Here is a 15,883-nt window from a genome sequence, read left to right on the forward strand (position 1 = left end):
AAAAAAAAAAAAAAAAAAGAGAAACTTAGTGGACAAGGTTATTACTGATGTAGGGTTTAGGAGGGACAAATGCATGCAACTTTACCCTTACTCCGTAAGAGAAGTTGTTTCCAAGTTTCGAACCTATGATCAACATGTTGCAATAGTACAACTTAACCACCGATAATTATTAAATAAGATACAAAGAAATCATACATTGTGAAGAACAAAGGAGTTGCATTTTTTTATGGTTGATACATGTGGATCGAACCAATCTGAGCTGCATGTTTTTTATGGCCGATATGGATGGACCGGACCAATCTGAATCAGCCTGGATCGGATTACTAGATCCAACAAGTCTAGTTTCATACTCTCACAGATGATTGATACGATCTATATTTCAATTTTGGATTGATTTCATGAATTAGTCAACAAATAGACTTTGGTCAAGAAACTGAAATTGTTTTGATTGCATCAATCTAAAACACTTCAAGAACAAGAATATATTTGATAATTCAATTTTTTAAGAATAAATTATCAAATTTTTGAGAATAAATTATCTCTCTTAATTGAATATGTTTATTTAGGAAAAGTTTCCCCAAACTTCCATTGTGATCATGTCGGGAATCTCCCCAAGCCACATTAACAGCAACATAGGAAAATGGTATCATCCGCATATAATTAAAATAAGATGGTTGAAGTGAAGAAATGCATCTCAAGTATTGTGTGATCCATCATTCCTTTAAAACTAAAAAGAAATTTTTATAAGACAATTATACGATCAGCTATGATGTATGGTGCAGAATGTTGGGTAACTAAAAAACATCATATAAACAAACTCAATGTAACTGAGATGTATATAAAGCAAAACTAGAAAAGATAAAATAAACAGTGATCATATTAGAGCTGATTTTGTAGTAGCTTTGATAAATGATGAACTACGAAAAAGTCGTATGATGTGACATAGCCATATTCAACAAATGCTTTTAGATGCTATGATAAAGAGTGATTTGATTCAAATTGAAGGGGCTAAAAGAGTAAGGGACAAACCTAAATTAACTCTAAGAACTCTAAGAGAAGTGATGAGGAAAGATGTGCATAGCTTAGGCTTTGTATCCGTTACAACATCAAAAAGAGCTAGGAGGGTAAGGATAAATGTAACCGACCCCATTTAGTTGGGATAAGGCTTGTTGTTGTTGTTATTGTAATGAGTCGCCGTCGCTACAATCACCTATCTATTGTTATTGTATATAGATGTACAACTTTCGGTCTAAAAAAAGAACTCCTAATGGAAATGAATATTTTTAGTCAATCATCCCCATCCCTTTGTGGGCGGGTTGGAAAGGCACACAGTTTTCATATCAAAGTTTAATTCCATATTGTTCATGGCCGGTTTGGGTGAAGTTCAGGTTGCACCAAACCATTGATCTTTAACCCTATAATTCCATTTATAACCCAGAAATTCATATGCTACACCTCCCTCCCCCCAATTAAAAAATTGAATAAATATATAAGGGGTAAATGAAAATCCTGAGAAACTTGGATGAATTTTACACTGCCAGATTTAACCAACTTTAAATGAACTAAAAAGGAAGAGAACCTGGTACAAGTCTCACCATTGAAGAGTTCCATGAGGGGTGAACTGGAGGTCTAACCTTTGGTATTTTTCCATTATGTGGCCACTCTGAGACTGGAAAGCATCTTTTATGCTGGCAGCTTGAACACAGTAATTGCAATGAAGCTCTATGAAGAAAGCACCCAAGATGTCTGGTCAGTTTGATAAGGAATTATTCATTCTGGGTGATTGGAAAAGCAAAATAAAATATATCGAAATAGTGGTGAGTTAATGGCAATTCAACTATGAATCTTCATTGTGAAATATAATTCCGTTATGGAGTCGTAGAAAATAGAGAATTTTAGTAAAAGTTTGTATGTCTGAAACATTATTAACGGGTATCCACGTAGAAAAGAAACCACATTGACATAAATCAGGAGAAGATGGGGCCAACAACAGGATAGTTAGAAACCTTCCTTTCACTGCATATTGCCTCTCAAGAAAGAGTATATAACTGGTTGCTAAGAGACTTTCCTTCTCCAGTATTATCAGCAAGAACATATCATCTATTGTCCAGCGGCCATGGTGCACCTGCCATCACCGCTTCAATCTCCCGTATCTCCCGGGGAACATTTGTGAGATTCTTGCAACCATTGGATGTAACATGCTACAAACACCAGAAAACAGGTGAAAAAGGGTTGGAAATAATCACAACCACACTAGAAATATTGGAATGTATAAGCCTAACCTGTCATTCCCAAATATTTATAACACAAAGAAAACCACTATGGTTTCCATCATATAATGTGCATTATCACAGTTAGCAATTAAACATAAATACAAGTCACCGGGGTTGGTGATATATAAGTTGGTTTTATGCCAAAATATAGGGCTTTCCAGAAGGCCATACCACATCACTTTCTATCCGGACACCACCAAAGCTTCTGAATCTGGTAACCGCTTCACGATTAAAGAACTTCGAAGTATTTGAACTCTCCATGGCTGGGACCAGTAGGGCATCAATGAAATAGCATCCAGGCTCGACGGTTATTACCTATATTACAATGTCCAACCTCAGGAACTTGGCAACAATGTGTGATGTGCTGTTCCATTCACAGCTTGCAAAATTTAATGGGAAACAGAAGATGATAAGCCACTACAAATAACTCCAAACTAGTTTGATTAACAAAATGATTGCAAGGTATATAATGCTTAACTGCTTCCACTTTTACTGACCACGTATCTTGCTTTATTTGTAAATTAAGCATTAACGCCCAAGTACAACTAGTTGTCACTTGAGTTTATCCTACTGATTCTCCGATTGCTAGTTTCTCCATTAAGTTCCTAGCATACAAAATCTCATGCTGGCAAAAAGGTCAATGCTTTCTGTTCTAGATGTTAGTGTGGGGATACTAAAGGTAGGAAGGACGCTCTGACATGTAGAATGTGTCAATTCCTACATCCATAATTAAGTGAAAAAAATAAGTAAAGAGTCAAAAAGATTCAGAAGACAGTCTTCCAGCATATTTTCACGAACACCATTTCGTGATGGGATTGTGCTTCACTAAGAGCATGTGAAACCAAATCCACCAAAAATGCTTGCTAACCTTACAGGCTACGTGATCATGTGAAGCAGTTGAATTCAAGTCTTACCAGATCACTTGGATTCATAACCCAAAGCAATGCAGGATCTCTTTGGAATAAAAACTGTACAAAACCTGTGTTTTCAATGTAATGAAGCTTTGTAAAAAGGAGAGGCTATTCCATGAAATGTGGCTGCCTTGGACATGTTGCATTCAAGTCTCAGATGCATGCCAGCAGGCCACAACTTAATTTCTTCCATATTTTTTGTTCTCAACTATTGCTTATGGTAGAATTCTTGAGTAATTGTGCAAATCAATAGTCTACTTATATCACACATGAACATGAACTAGCCAGTCTTAAATATCAAGTTTGGTATTCCAGAATTAGTCCAAGGACAGTGGGTTTTATCTAACTAATAAAAATGGCCCATTGTTCCACAAATTGCTGGGATCTCGTTCGTTTGTTTTTGCTTCTATAGTTAATTTCAAAACTAATATAATAATAGAAATGAACAAAATAAATCTATGACCCAACTACCTAAGAGCTTAGCCAATCTAACTCAAAACATTCAATAAGATTACTTCATTTCAAAAATGGCATGACTCATTCCAAGTAGCAGGTCCTACTACTGCATTTGTACAGCCTTCCGACTTCTTTAGATTTTCAAGTTGTTGGTCCCTCTAAAATTTTCCTCTCCAAACAGATGCTATAACAGTCTTAGGAAAAAATCCATTGGTGCCAAATAGATGTGCTCTGAAACCAAAAGAAATATCACAAACCATGCCCTCTTGGAGTTCTCTAGCCGTACGCAATGACCTTAATCCTGGTTCTTTGGGCCTCTCCATTCCCTGCTAGACATGTAAAATTCCCATTCCCATAAAGGAAAATGTAGATTTCGATGTAAATACAAAAAAGACTTTCATATCCAAAGAGAAAGAGGTTTAAGTGGCTAAATTTATCAGACCGCAGCATAACCGCCTGGATCATGGGTGTCAATGCCCAACAAATGCCCCAGACCGTGAGGCATGAAAACAGCACCCAATCTTTCAACCATCATTTCATCAATGTCACTAGAATGGAAACATGAGCACAGTTTAGATTAATAATTACCCTATAATACTGGTAGCGAGTTTCATGTTCAAGAACATAAGTTTAGGTAGAAATACCCAACAATGATGCCCCCTGTCTTCAGTGATTCAAGAGTAATTTTCTCAGCTAATCTGCAAATAAAATTTTTTAATGAATAACGAGAAAATAACTTAAGTCCGTGAACTGGTCCTATAATTGTTTTGAAGTTTTAATCATTCAACACGGTACCCATGCAAGACATGCTGCTAGCAAACAAAGATACAAAATGGTTACACTGCCTGCAAATCCAATATGATAACATGTCCATGCAGTTCATTAAACACATTATGAGGCATATCTCCTACAATAATTTTTTATAAGGTATTAACAGAAATTATTTATAAAGATAAGCCGCTATACAAGAAATCAGGATGAACTATTGCAATTAACATATAAAACAATTTTCTTGATTACATAAGTTATGTGGATAAGAGTTTTGCCATTTTTCGAACTCAAGTATATGACAAAGGAATCTAAATGATGCAGTTGCAACAACAACAACAACAACAAAGCTTAGCCTTATCCCAACTAAATGGTGTCGGCTACATAGATCTGCAAGTATTTGATAAAAAAATAAAAAAATAAATAAACTCTTTGGGGCATCTCACTCACGAACCGTCTACTAAATGATGCAGTTGCATCAGACATTAATCCCATATGGATGCCTATGTGAAAGTTTAGAAGGGCCCCAAGGGGCAATTAGCAGTCCAATGGGCTGAAAATAAGCTTATAGGTTGGGACTTCTACTTTATAAGTTTCATTGTAATGGGCATCCTAATTTACAAGCCCATAAAGTGGGGGTTACATCAGAACACGGGATTGGTAGTTGAAGTGTTTTGAGTTAAACAAGGATACGGATACCTAATAGCTTGTGAGTTGAAGTGTTTGAGTTAAACTAGGATACCTAATAGCTTATGAGAGTTTTGTTTTGAGCCTATTTTACTTTTGAGTTGGTATAAGAGTGTTTAAGAGTCCTTTTATGAGTTAGTTTAGGAATTTTAGGTTTTTTTATATATATGTAATACAGCCCCACCCCCCCCCCAAAAAAAAAAAATCAATTAGAGATGATTTAAATAAAGAATGAGTTTTTTTGTTTTTAAAGACTTTTGGAGCTGTTGAGCTTGGCAAACGAGATTGATATCCATACCTCTTCTCTTCTTCTTCTCTATTGGTCACTAGGTTAGTTTCTGCAGTTCTCTTCTCCCTTCCTATCAATTTCTAGTTCTGATTCTGTTCTTAGCAAAAAAAAAACCTATCTTTTTCTGGTTTCTTGAATTCCTACTCCAACTAGGATTTTTTGAAACATCAAATCTAATCATTAAATTCCACATCTGCTTCCATATGTAGCAATTGGCCTCTAATCTGAACGTTCTTACAATTTCAAAATTTGAACTTAAAGCTGATTTTCTGTTTTCCTACAAGTCTGATTTCTGATGTAGATCGATTGGTTGATCTGAAATATGGTAGAGGAAAGAACCAGCAGCCTAAAACAGTCCCAATCGAGACCCTAGTCTGATCCAAGGATGGCCCAGCTTCCCAAGCCAATGTATGACAGCTGTAGAGCTCAAAATTAGCTCTACTAATTTCTATTGTGAGGAGTAATTTTGTCCTACTCCAAAGCTTGGTCAACAAGAAAGGAAATAATTCTTCTACCGATTTTGTTGGGAGGATTCTTTTGTCTTAGACAGAAAGGAAGCTACAGCCATCAATTGGGAGAATTCTAGGTTCTTCTAATTCAGTTTTGGTAACCAACTATGGAGTAGGGAGCAAGGAATCGCTCAGATTTTCTCCAGAAGTCTTAAATTTCCTTTTAGATTTTATTTTTCTTGTCAAGCAAATAATTAAGTTCAATGTATAGGAAAGTCATTAGGAAGTAGTTTCCTTTTCTGATTTCTTTCCTTTTTCTATTAGTTTCCTTTTTGTAAGGCTTTGGCTTAACTTATTTAAAAGCCAATCATTGTAAGCTTTTGACACGATTTGAGATAATGAAAATTTTAAGTTTCTTCATGAAGCTGAGAGATTCAGTTGAGGGGTGGGATGCCTCAACTATGAGGAGGTGAGAGGCTCAATCCTATCCATCTCTTCTTCCCCCTTTCTCCCCTTCTATCAGTTTCTTTTCTTTCCTTATATTATTTTCTGTGCACCGCTGAGGCTATCCAACACCTATTGAGGCCTTCACTGATCCCTTCAAGTGCTGCTGATTGTTCAAGGCCATACAAGTACCTATGGCAGCCACATAAGTGACTAATCTGGGTTGTAATCGAACCCAGATATCTCCTCGATCTCTAAGCTTCTGCAGTCCACCTTTTGAAGATCTCATAGAGTCCATCCAAGGACCACTCAACCAGACAATCATGCCCAGATGGAACCAGCAACTTGGTTTCCAAAACTTTCCTAATCTGTGATCTAGGTCCATGTTTGTAGATCTCACTGCAACAGGCCGTCAGTTTAGGCCAGAATTTTGTGTGTTTGTTTATTCCCTAATAAACCACCTTTGACCTCAATTTCATGGCCACCTGAGCTGTAGTTTGTAAGTTACAAGATTTCTCCACTTTTGACCTAGTTTTCCCAGAACTCAGGTATTCTTACTCTGTCTAGTTTGTGTTCTGAGATCTATTATCTGATAAGAGAGATTCAGTGACTGATACAAGAGTCTGTTGTTCACCCCTTTATCACTGTACTGTTTACCCCTTTATTCCTAACTGAGAGGATTCTTTTGTTGCTGTTCTGGTGTATCAGCAGTACTATGTTGGAGTTATATTTCTTGGGGTTGAGTCTCTGAATTCAGCCTTAAATTAATTTCAGTTTAATCTATTTTCAAGTTCTGTTTTCTAAGTTCGATCTTAGATTTCTGACCATTTAGGCTTGTTATTTTGTGCTGAAATCAATCTCTAATCTGGTTTGTCTGAACCTTCTGTCGATTCTAAGATTTGGGAATTCCTTCTTCAAGTTGGAATCACGCCTGATTTCTAATATTATATTCTCCTATCCAAGGAGGTAAGAAGAGTCGAACTCAGAATCACATGCTTCCTGAGGCGAAGGTACCTTGCCAACTCGGCTACCCCCTTGGGGTTACAAGGATAATTTTATTGACACGTTCAAAGTTCCAAATTATATAGATAACGTATGTATAATTACACATATGTATGTCGCCCACCAAAAGATTCAGAAATTCTACATAAACCACCCCCAATAAAGATCTGTTATTCCCTTGGGGAACCCCAACTGATTAAAAATAGTACCCATATCATGGCACAGACTAGGTAGCAACCTGTCCTCTTCAAATATTCTTTAACTCCTCTAGTTCAAAAAACACCCAATACACCACAAAAGGGATTAGGTTGCAAAATGTAGGAGTGGGTGGTAAGATTTATTTGAGAGAGAAAACTAGCCAGCAGCAATACAGAAGAAAAGGCAGCCAAATAATTCCAAAAGTGCCCTTACTTATGCATATCTACCCAGCTTACTCCAGGTTTCATCGTAGATATAACAGCATTGTGAGCCTCAAGAACAGCCTGCAAGAAAATACTTCAAGCCTTACAAAATCAAGAAGCTCATAGATGAGGTTCGAAGAGCTGAATCCAATGAACAATAAGGATTCTGAAAGAAACTAGACCATGCCCAGAGTTCCAATAATAAGAAATACAAATCAGATTCTTCACGACTATTTTCAGAAAGTAGTGCACTTACATTGTAAATAAGGCATTGATCACTTGTAAACTTTCCATTAACCTGCAACAGCAGACAAATATGCATGTTTGGAAAATAAAACGTCCAGAAAATGAAGGAAATAACAATTGCACAGGACACACCTATGCCCTATTAATTAATCATTCTCTAAATATAAATAAATATTTAAAGGAAAAAAGAACGCTACCTGGTTATGTTACCTATGCCTCTCACATGACGCCCCAGCCCTCCTGGGTGGATACCCATGCTTGCTCCCCCATTGGCCCAGGTGCTGGCATGGAGGCCACACGACCAGGTACGTTCTTCATCCCAATATTTAAATATCAGGATGGCATTAATGTGTAGCAATTAATATAAAATCATTATTAAATTTACATTTCAAAGTGCCCAACCCAACTTTCCCACTGGTGGTAAATTTGCTCAGCTGTCCGAGCTGTATTCTGGTCCATCTATCTGAGACATATAAATGTGATGTGGCAGAAGAGAAACAGCTTGAACTTCTTAATAAATTTGTGATCAACTTCTCTGTGTCTGTTCTTATCTAGCTGAACTTTTGACCAATGATGAGGGCTGTTTTGAGCAGTTTAGTAAACTAGATATTTTCCTATAGTAACAAAATGAATGAAGAAATCTCTTTGAAGCATTCTGTTGTCAAGCTTTGTCCTGATGCCCAGCATGGTGATTTTAGGTGGAGTAATGCTAATGTCATCTAAACAGCTTATGATGTGTTCTGCTTATCAAATCTCTGTTCTGAATAGAGTTACCTAGTAGAACCCTAGTTTAAGCTCCCATGCAGCTTGTCATGAGACTAAACCTCTTTAAACCGTAATCTCCTCCAGAAACTCACTCCCTGCCTAGCCAAAACCTTCATCTTCGCTACTTCAGCATAAAACCTCCTCATTCAACCTAGTTGCTGCACTCCTTAAATTCTTTATTCTTGCAATATAATTCTACATCCAAAAAGAAAATTCCAGCAATTGAAGAAGTTAATTCGGTTCTTTCACATCAACTTCCCAAACCCCCATTTAGGAAATTCAGATCCAAAAATCAATGAAATGAATCTACTATCTGGTATTCTCCATTGCCCCTCGCGTGTCTGAAGAAAAGTCGAAGTCCATTTCTCATCTAGTCCAATAAAATGTAGGATAAAGGTTTGCTTTTTAATAATACACTGCCTTTTAATGGGTGGTTAGATTTGAATAAGATTATTGCCAGCGGGTAAAGTGCATTGTGCTAATTGCAGCTAAACTTCCTTTCAGGATAGTTGCGTGTTGAGGAGGTTCTTTATATCTTCCAAATATATTTTAAGTCTTGATCAATGCATTAACCATTCTTTCAATCTTGTTATAGCTTCCCTCTTTATTGCAACCGTATTAAGTTCCTTGCTCACATATCAAATTTTCTGAATTGAGAATCAATTGCCACCCAACCCAGGCCCTTTAGTTGTTGAGAGGAAACAATTCATCTATCTTGCGCTATTCTGTCAACATTTCAAGTTACATATTCTCTGGGTTCCTATCGACCAAGTTTCGATGTTTTTGCAACTGAATCGTACACCCTCTTCTTAACAATACCGACCATATTCTAACTTCTTCTGTTCCATCTCCATTTAGTATTTGAAATCCTACTGATTTTCTTCATTTCTCATCTCTCATTTTCAACCTTATTTTCAATCACGTTCCATCTAGGTTTTAATCTTTGGGCCTATAAGTGACATGGTTCAAAGGTTGTTAAAAAACTTCTCGTTCTTGTATGATAAACAAGTTACAGGAAAGAAGGTTGACTGAATAAACTGAAATGACAATATAATAAGTATATTCACCAGCAAAATATATTGGCACCAACTATATGATTGAAGGCAAAAGATTGATTCATTTGTGAAAGTTAAGACATGCGATGGGGCAATAACAGAAGAAATGAAGGCTAATGTTTTAAAGAATTAAAACTGAATATGTGTATACTCACAGGGAATGAACATGTTATGTCAGAACCATAAAAATGGTATTCAGCCCCCATATCTAGCAATGCCATATCTCCATCTTTTAAAGTCTGCACAAAACAAGGTATGAGGTATGAGAACCACAAATTGTTTGAGAAAATTGCAGTTTTTTCCTTTTCCAGGTAGAAAGATTGTTGTAAGAACTTTTTGGGTCAAACAAAAATTAAAAAAAGGGAGAAATTAGGCATAAAAGATTAAGTCTACCCATTGGCATCAAATGAATATTTTCAAACAAACAGATAAAGGGAAAAAGTTCTCAACCTAATATTTGGTGCATATTTAGAAACTAAAAACCCAAATATTCAAACAATGACCACTTCCAGATTTCTTCTTTAATTCTCCAGAACTATCTGGTAATTTGAACTAATTTAATGAAAGCTATTATAAGCAATATTCAAACAGAGTTTTGGCTTATAGTCGCAGTTGCTCTAAAGCTAGGTGCAACTCATGTAAATAACATCGGCTTTTCAAATAAGTAAGATATGCATGCTTTGCCATCATACTAAAATGAACATACTCTGCGAAATAATTTCAAGACCTGAAAGAAGAACTTTTAGTGAATCAAGGTCTTTATCACAAAGAAGATGAATCTGACTTGTGATTATATTAGAAAGCTCAAAAAGGTGCATGATTATATTGGAAAAATCAAAAGTTGAAACAGGTTCAACTGAAACTCAAACTTTGGATTCCGCACCAAAATTGTATGCAGACCCAATCTCCAAAAGTGAGAAAAACAATAAATTCCTCCTTCCATTACATTGTCTGAATATGAATCTATTTTACAGGAATCATTCCTCTTGCTATGGAACTAAATCTCAATCCAAACTTCACAGATTCGATTGAGACGAGTCCTAAGGTCGATAGACTTGATACTAGATCGTGCAAGGTTTTGATCATATTTCGACTATTTCAGTAGTCTTGACCAACACTGGTTGAACCCGCCACTTAAAATTCCATATTTCCATCGAACCTGTATTATTTCAACAGGTTTTGACCGAGAGCTACAGTTTCGCAAGTTTCAACTCCTAGAGTGGGGATTTTGCCAATAACTTCAATTTTTGGGCCAAATCACTTCATTGATCACAAGCTTTTTGCATTTTCATACACATTCTACACTTCCACAGCATGTATTTCAGTCATTGGAGCTTGAAGGTATTTTTCCCCAAAGTCTAATTTTTGGAAGAATTAGTATGTAAACATGGTAGTAGTGTTTCGATTTTTTATAAGTTAGATAGAATGAACCGATCTATGATTTCACGAAGTCGGATATTTTTTAGGTTGTTGAACTATTTATAGAATTTTCTGTTTTAACAAATTATTTTCCCACAATAAAATTTTGGGAGAAAAAAAATAGGGGTAATATGTGATGGATGGACTTCAAATTAATATATGTTACACCGTTGGCCGATCAACAGCTTGATGGAGTTGGAATTTTTTTAATAGCTTATTTACATTTTCAGTGCTAAATTAGAAGTAGACTCAATGCTCATAATAGGGCTAGTGTATAGAAACATTCAGTGTAACCTAGCAAACTTGAGTCAAAACACAAGTACAGTTTTGGGTGGTTTTTTTTTGTCAAACTAATTCATGGAAAGGTGCAAAATGTTTAAAATAGGCAACCACCAAAACAAAAAAAAAACAAGGTCTAGGTTTTGAGTTTGGCCCAAAAGAACACCAGGTTTTGGATGAAACCTGCATAATCTCGGTGTCAGCCAGGGTCAAAACGAGCCTCAAAACCAAGGTTTAGAACCTTGCTTCTTGTCCCCGAAGAAAATTTGGGCAAAGAGAGGCACCTACTATACAGTTTTTTGTATTGTGTAGCTGGTGTATCATGACAAAATTCTAACAATCAACCATATGACTACAAAAGGAATGGCCATTCCTATGCTAGCCACTTGTATGTTAGAAGCTTAGAGCTTCAGAGATCATGCAAACCTTTTTCTTTGATAAGCTTATTCTAAGAAGATTGGCAAACTTCTATTGATTCCAGGCTGGAGATGCTTTTGGACGCCATATGGGTGTGCCAGTTGGCAGATTTTATTTCTGTAACAGAATAAGATCAAGAATATCTATTATCCAGCCTTGCACAAGGGAAGAAGAAAAGAGAGAAAAAGAAGAAAAGCAAAGAAGAGAATAGAAGAAGAGGAAAGGCCGATTAGAGAAGAAGCTACCCTAATCGGCTGCAAAGTATCATAGTTCTAATAAAGTAAATTCTGGCAATTACAACAAACACCCAGACTTGTGTTTTTTTTTTGGATGAATAAATAAATTTATACCCAAAGAGAAAAGAAAATACAAGGGGAAAAAAAGGGGGGAGAGAGACTTAAGCCAACAAGGAAAAGCCAACCCCAGGGGGAACTAAGCAAAAAGCAACTAAATGAACAAAATAAGCATCAAATAACAAAGAGCCAAGTAGAGAGAACCAACAGGCATTGCAACAAGAAGGGGGAGAAATGAAGGGAATCAAGTGGCGGGAGAGGGGACCGGCAAAAGATTCCAGGAGGAAATTATGTGAGTATTTCTACTGGAATGGGGGACCGGGCTGGAGAGGATAGAATGGAGGGATTGTATTTTTTAGGTAACACCAAAGAAGATGGCTTTCCAAATCCTGTTCGGGGGAGCGTGAGTTGATTGACCATCTACGAATGATACACTCCATCCAAAGGTGGTTAATAGTAGCGGAGAAGGCTAACTTACTGATGAGGGTAAATATGTCCCTGACCACAGCACAGCCAAGGAGCAATTGAACTACTCATGCCGTACTGCCACCTCGGCCCCTCATCAGGCCGAGCAACCACCTCGGCATCTCATCATGCCATACTACCATCTCGGCCTCTGCTCATGCTATACTGCCACCTCGGCCCCTCATAAGACTGAGCTACCACCTCGGCACCTCATCAGACCGAGCTACCACCTCGGCATCTCCTCAGGCTGTACTGCCACCTTGGCCTCTCCTCTGGCCGAGCTACCACCTCGGCCCGAAATCATCAGGTAGGGCTCCCAAAAACGTGCCCTCATCCAACTCCTACAGTCAAGGAACGTAATCCCTGTTCACAAGGGTAGGACTCTATCCACTACACGTCATTAGAGGCATCTACCCCTCTCACAACCCACACCTCCGAGATAAGAGAAGAATATTCCCAAAAGATGCCCTAGAATCTGGAATATTCCTGGAATCAGAGAGCCATCCTCCTTAAGGACTCCATGCCAAATAGATCTCTCCACGGACGTTCCCCCTTTCTCTACTCCATCAGCAGCCTATAAATACCAAGGTAAGCCTCCATTATGAGGATGGATCATTTCTTTTGACTAAAAACTCTCTTGGGTATCTGCTATGGAAAGATCTGACTTAGGCATCTGAGAGTCCCCCGTCGGGTCATCTCGGCTCTCCCGTGTCTTCTCTTCTATGCAGATCGGCTGAAGCATTAGGAGCTACAAGGAAAATCGGCTAATCAATTTTTACTACATCAGATTGGCATCGTCTGTGGGAAACTGCTACAAAAGCTACATTGAACCAATGCAATTAAGTGAGAAGGTCGTTTCCTCCACTATAATGCGAGTAAGGTCCTCTCGCGATTTACCACTTGAACATCCTCACCCACCTCCAATGGCAGAACAGGAGAATGTCCCCACGGAGAACCCTCCACAAAGACCCCCGTAAGCCCAGCCTAACGTGGATGTCACCTCAGGAGAGGGAGGTCAGCGTGAGCAAAACCCTCAGCAATCTCGTCAAGGCCCGTCATCTCAAGTGACACCCAAATATGGAAGAACAAATGCAGAGCCTACAGCTGCAGTGATAGAGAACCTTAGGGAAGGGAAGAGAAATCAGAGTAGAGAGGGGGAAAAGGAGGATCACACTAACACGTTCATTCAATAATCAAATTGCTCTCTAAATCTTCAGTCGATTACAACCAATATATAGAAAAATAGGAACATGAAATTAGAAACTTAACTGGAATGGAAACTAGCCTAAACTAGGAAACAACTATAAAAGGAAACCAAAGCAAGGAAATAAATCCTACTCCTACGTTCAAGTTTGGAAACTAAAAGCATGAAATAAAATACTGGGTAAACTACTAATTTTATTTCCAACCCTTGTTGTACCAAAACCCTGGGCTGGACCGGTTCTTCTTGGCTCTTGGCTTCCAAAGTCGGTCATGCTGGTCCAACCAAGAAAGGGCAGCCATATCTGCATCAACTCTCCTCCTCTGAAAAGAACTCAACTCCGTCGAGTTAGGGAACGGACCGAGGAGACCGTCTAAAGGAATACGCTGAATGAGGAACGATCCCACCATCTTCTTGAGCTTAATTTCAAGGAGATCTTTGGCAGGATGAAACTTCATAGTCTTGTTGGCATGCTTGAAGGCATAGGTTTTGGCATAGTCACAATGCTGTACTTTCTTATCAAACAACCAAGGTCGACCAAGAAGGACATGGCACACCTTCAGAGGGAGGACATCACATTGGACTGTATCCTTAAATCCACCAATAGAATATGTGACCAAGCACTTATCTGTGATTTTGAGATTAGTGTTGTTCACCCAAGCAACCTTGTAAGGATTAGGATGTGGTTCTGTATTCAATCCCAGCTTACGAACAGCGTCTTCAGAGACAATATTAGTGCAACTGCCTCCATCAATGACCAAGGTTAGCAACTGATCATTGCACTTCACACGAGTCTGAAAAATACTACTGCGGCGCCAATCTTCATTTTCAGTGGCCTTTTGAGTGGTCAACACATGACGAATGACATAAAAAGGATGTTGGTCATCGTCACTAAGAGTGTCATTGACTTCACCTGTTGCACGCTCTTCTCTTAAATCGACTGTGTCAGAACCAAGTTGCTCTTCGGGAATATATGGTATAGGAGAATCCTTATCAATAAAAGCAACCAAACGGCTAGGACATTGGGCACTGATATGTCCAAATCCGTTGCATGAGTAGCACTGAACTGTGAATTTTGAAGAATCAGAAGGTTTATCTGAACCACGCCGAGGGGGTGAATATGGGCGAGTAGGCCGTGAAGATGACATTTCAGAAACATGTCGAGGTGGAGAATACGGCCGACTAGGTCGTGAAGCCATAGATGTAGCACTTGCCTGTGGCTTGCTAGATGACCTCTCTTGGGTAGGAGACTGTTGCCAAACGGAACTAGTACCTCGAGAAAAAGTATCTGCAAAATTTCTCCAGTTGTATGGGCGTTTCAGACTTTCCTCAACCTGATATGCTACTTGTACGGCGTCTTCCATTGTAGGTAGTCGACTAGATGCAAGGGCAGCACTAAGTTGAGGGTGCAGACCATTGCGAAATTGGGCCACTAAGATTTCTTCATCCCACTCAAAGTCAGAACGAGTGGCCAAATAATAAAATCTAGCAACATACTCTTCAACGGTCAAATTCTCTTGTTTCAACTGTGCAAACCTGAGATGCATGCGTTGCTTGTAATCAGAAGGCAAGAATCGCCGATTCATGACTTCATACATTTCAGCCCAAGTATTGACCAAACCAATGCCTCGGGTTCGGTTCTGTTGTTGTTGCTTGATCCACCAGACTCGAGCCGTGCCTTTCAGTTTGGCCTCTGCAAATAGGATCTTTCGAGCCTCAGTCAACCCGTACCATCTGAAGAATGTATCTAAACTGTGAATCCAGTCTAGGTACAATTCTGGATTATTGTCTCCATAAAAATCAAGAACATCCAGTTTTACTGCTCTTTCTGCTCCATCATCATATCTACCAGTCCCATATGGTGGTGGAGGTGGTGGTGGTGGTGTATGATGTGGTGGTGGTGGTGGTGTTACTGGCAGATCCTGTGGAGTGGTGTTGGAAGAATCCCCAGACTAAATGGGACTCTTTCCTTTATCCGCTGCCACCAAACGATCAATAGAAACTTACATAGATTCCACCATTGTTTTTAGGGACGTGACCATGTTAGTGAGAGCATCAAATTT

General features: G+C 38.4%; 1 protein-coding gene across 1 annotated transcript in view; it reads right to left on the minus strand.

The window, feature by feature from the left end:
- Positions 1-1,818: 1,818 nt before the first annotated feature.
- Positions 1,819-15,883, minus strand: part of LOC122086440 (xaa-Pro dipeptidase) — a 66,651-nt gene continuing 52,586 nt past the window's right edge. Inside the window, exons 9-16 of the mRNA XM_042655239.1 lie at positions 9,902-9,985; positions 7,937-7,978; positions 7,691-7,761; positions 4,285-4,338; positions 4,083-4,188; positions 3,898-3,966; positions 2,445-2,588; positions 1,819-2,201 (exon numbers count right to left, since the gene is read on the minus strand). Coding sequence (XP_042511173.1) covers positions 2,097-2,201; positions 2,445-2,588; positions 3,898-3,966; positions 4,083-4,188; positions 4,285-4,338; positions 7,691-7,761; positions 7,937-7,978; positions 9,902-9,985 — 675 coding nt within the window. The 3' untranslated portion in view covers positions 1,819-2,096. The remainder of the gene's footprint in view (positions 2,202-2,444; positions 2,589-3,897; positions 3,967-4,082; positions 4,189-4,284; positions 4,339-7,690; positions 7,762-7,936; positions 7,979-9,901; positions 9,986-15,883) is intronic.

Source organism: Macadamia integrifolia, chromosome 8 (genome assembly GCF_013358625.1).
Source record: "Macadamia integrifolia cultivar HAES 741 chromosome 8, SCU_Mint_v3, whole genome shotgun sequence".
Lineage (NCBI taxonomy): Eukaryota > Viridiplantae > Streptophyta > Magnoliopsida > Proteales > Proteaceae > Macadamia > Macadamia integrifolia.